This window comes from Mandrillus leucophaeus, unplaced genomic scaffold (assembly GCF_000951045.1).
Source record: "Mandrillus leucophaeus isolate KB7577 unplaced genomic scaffold, Mleu.le_1.0 Scaffold1054, whole genome shotgun sequence".
NCBI lineage: Eukaryota > Metazoa > Chordata > Mammalia > Primates > Cercopithecidae > Mandrillus > Mandrillus leucophaeus.
The window spans coordinates 691150-695066 of record NW_012098699.1 but is presented as its reverse complement, the minus strand read 5'-3'; the positions used below and the strand labels follow the sequence as shown (position 1 = coordinate 695066).

Sequence of the window (3917 nt, the reverse complement as noted above, 5' to 3'; positions counted from 1 at the left end):
TATATATATACTCATTAAGTATGAGTGTTATGAACTTCAAATACATCATCGTACTCAAACTTTTTCCCAATCTACTGACTGAGGGAGTATAATCCCCATTTTACAGACCAGGACTCAGAAACACAGAAAGATCAGAAAACTTGCCCAAGTCACATAGCTTGCGGTAGTCCTGACTGTCAAACCCGCATCTGTGTGGCTCCAAAGCCTATGTCCTTAACTATTTCCCTATTCTTTAGATAGGAGTATGTTTTTGTCGGGAAAATGCCTTGTATATACAGCTCCTCTGTCCAGAGTACAAAGTTAAATAGTCATTTCATAGAGTTGTATGGAGTATGCAAAAAATATAACCCACTAGTGGTTCCAGTCATTAATGATCTGTCCTTTTGAGATCTTTTAATTCAGAGGAAGATTTTAGGCAAGAAAGCAACATATAACAGTCAGTGATACAAAGAAGGGCATGAAACATTTGGGGAACACAGGGGTTTGGAGGGCCTGAAGCACAGGAGTGGAGGGATTGGAAATTTGGGAAATATGGGGCATGAGCCTCTGGGCGGGATGGGGTCCAGGCAGGACAGCATCACACACCATGCCGTGAGTTTGTGATCCTCCTGTGGGCAACCTCAGCTGTCTGGTTATTGGCCTTTTTCTCTTACAGCCTGGAAAATTGGATCAAGTTTCGATTGATCTCAGCAACCGACCGGCAGCCTAAAAGAACAATGAGGTTACAAGCTCATTTCTCTCAAATACCAGCAATTCACCTCATCATGGGTAAGGGGTCATGAAGGGGAACAAGTCTGACTTGATCTTTGTGCTCACTCTTATAAATGGTTTACATACAGAATGAATAATGTAATTCTGTTTGCATGGGGAATTATTCTGTGAACCTGAGCCCATGTCATCTCTGAACACAGCTATGTCAAAATGTCAGGGTAAACATGTAAAAACCCTATTTTAGCATTTTCTAAATCAACTCTTGTGTGCAATAGATGTCTTTGATCTTTATCTTGGTTTTGATAAGGCTCAAGGATATAGGAAGTATCTGTTAGGGAGGAATATGACACACAGATAGCAAAAGAGATGGGGTGAGTATTCCACATAACAATTGCCTTCTAAAGGAAAGTTCTGTCAAAGGAAAAGACTCTTCTTTAGAAGAAGATATTAATTAATATGTAAAATTATGACTGTAGCTCAGATTGGCCATAAGGATTGAAGAGAGTAACTCCAGATAAGTAAAAGAAGGGAGAAAGAGAAGCTGGCATGATGTTATGGGGCTGGGGAGTTGTGGGCTTGAGTAGGCAATGAGAAGTCCCTGGTGATAAGAAGGCTGAAAGAATTCAATAACAGACTGCATAATGTTTAACTGGGAGTTCTTTCCATATTTATGATGTATGCACCATAACTTTGGCAAAATGTATTAGTCACAAAAATATACTAATGAGAGGGTCTTTTCCTAAAAATAGAAGCATAGAAAAGAGTTGAGTTTCATGCCTGGGTTGATTGGAGTGGACAGAAACAGCAGGCATGGGATATGTCAATAGTCCACAAATTGAATGAATTCAACAGAAGCAAGAATTCAGAGCCAGAGGTGACACTCCCCAGAACTGACAATGATCTTGAGGAGTGCTCTGGTTTCCACTGGGCAGAGAATACTGCTTAATCTTTGTCTTGAATGTTGCCTGCCTGCCCTATGTTTTGGACAGGTACCATGTCAGGAAAGGGTCAGCTAGAGGGAAGGACTGCTATTCCTATTCTTTCGCCATCCTGCTTTAAGTTCCAAATCAGAGAAAAAAATGTTTTTAACTTACCTGTAAGGGCCATGGAAGTGTGGAACTCATTTGTTAAAATGTTCAAAACTTCCTTAACACCATGTTCACCCTGCTCCCGAGGCAGACAGACAGAGACACAAAGAGACATAAAGGAACATTCTGACCATCCACTGAATATAAGTTCTAGGTGTAGTCAGAGCTATGATGGGAAAGATGGGAAGTATCTGTGAAGTAAGAATTACCTTGGGAATAAAGGAAAGCACAGAGACAAAGATAAGGGATGAGAGCTATTGAACATTTTGCAATAGGCTTCAGAGGAAGCATGGAGATGCAGCTTAGGTGTAACTATCCTTTAGGAATCATTTTGAAAAGGGTTAAGCTTGGAAAATGAACCACAGGAAAGCACAGAAATGAATGAGAAGCTCTGTATCTTCTTGCTGGTTCACTTTGCCACTCTCACCTTGTAGGCAAGACCCCATAAGATTGGTCTCCCAAGAAAAATGCACCTAGCCCCAAGGGCCAGAGCCTTCAGCACATCATTGCCAGTTCGGACCCCGCCATCAAGGTAGACTTCAATTTTCCCTTTTACAGCAGCCACCACTTCTGTCAAAGCATCAATCTGAAAAGGAGATACACATGGGCTGAAGGGTTTTCTATTTTGACTCTCAGACTTGGTCTTCTTGGCATACGACCAGGCAAACCAAGCTGAGGAGATGCCCTTGACAATTTATTCCCCTCCCATGCTTGAGGCTGCCAGTGCTGATCAACTGCAGCGGCAGTCACATTCCTGAGGCCCTCCTGCCTTGATTTTCTGCTTTGACTCCAGTCTAGCTTCTCTCTGACCCCCTTAACTTTCTTACAGATTGGAAGAACTGCTTGGTTGCTCTTTCCATCCCAAAAGGGGCATTTTCCATTTATAATGTTCACTTTAACCTTCTTCTTTTCAAACAACATTTTGACTTTTGATTTTCTTCTACTCTCTCTGTTTCTAGGGTGACAAAAATAGAAAGTCTCTCCACGGTGAAGGCACTAAGTCTTTTTGGCAAGACAAGTATGCTCGGCCATCGCCTGCATGTCTGGATTGCAGCCTGACTTGGGAAAATGGGCTGCACACTATTTCTCATGCACCACTTGGCCAACTTGTCCCTGACTCCCTCATGGCGTATCTGAGAAAATGAGATAGGACTAAAGTACAACATGGTAAAACTAAATTTTGAGATTTTGATAGACACAATAAAAACATCTTATCACCTTGGCTTGATTTTTCTAAGGAGCTTTGTCTCTTATGTCACCTCTTCAATTCCAGGGAACAGGCCAATAGGCCTTGACCACACAAGGTGCCCCAGGCCAATCTTTGCTTCTAGGCACCTACAAGTCTGTAAAGAGGAGTGACAGCAGGCCCCTTATGGATCAAGGGGGAAGATCCTTGGGGAGGGAGTTCTGGAACTCCCTTGGGGTTCTATCTATGCTTCTCTCAGAGATAGCCTGAGAAGAGGAGTCAAAACTTGGCCCTGTGAGGCCATCTGCTGCCAAAGGAATCCATCAGCATTCTATCTGAATGGGATCCTTTGGCCGAGACTGAACAGTATAAGAAACTAGTAAGGAAATAATTTTCTACTTTAATTTATAGGTGAGGGGGTGGAATTGAATATGTTTGGAACTTACATGTAATAACTAGAGATAATTCACATTCTAATAAGAGGCATTTTTTTTTCCCTAGGAAACGAATATCAGTATTTGCATTTAATAAACATTTACCTTCTCAGAAAAATGGATTTTTCTCTCTGCAGAAGAGATTTACGCCAAGCTAGAGGGTACTATTAAAGCAACTTTCTTGAGATGTTTTTTGACTGGCGCCTGTCTACGTACGTATGACTATAACATACATCAGTGTTTTTATGGAAATATATACAGTGAGGCATGAAAACCAGGATGCACCCAAGTAAAGCATATTCCATCCCCAAAATATAAGCTGTATAAGGAATTAATATCTATAGGGACTATATGAATACTTCTGGTTTAAAAACTCATCTGATCTATAGACATTGTGAAAATTGTGTTTGAGGCATACTTTCAAAAGGATTACATTGGAAATGAAATAATTGATTCTGTTTATCCATTTCAAAGTTAAGGAAAGGTTCTTAAGACAGA

The 3917-nt window shown here is 41.0% G+C and overlaps 1 protein-coding gene across 2 annotated transcripts in view; it reads right to left on the bottom strand.

Moving 5' to 3' along the window:
- Positions 1-358: 358 nt before the first annotated feature.
- HAO2 (hydroxyacid oxidase 2 (long chain)) overlaps positions 359-3917 on the bottom strand; it is a 27120-nt gene continuing 23561 nt past the window's right edge. For both annotated transcript variants that reach the window (XM_011982218.1, XM_011982225.1), the window contains 3 exons: positions 2227-2385; positions 1806-1875; positions 359-705 (listed from right to left, as the gene is read on the bottom strand). In XM_011982218.1, the coding sequence (XP_011837608.1) occupies positions 650-705; positions 1806-1875; positions 2227-2385 (285 nt within the window). In that variant the 3' untranslated portion in view covers positions 359-649. The remainder of the gene's footprint in view (positions 706-1805; positions 1876-2226; positions 2386-3917) is intronic.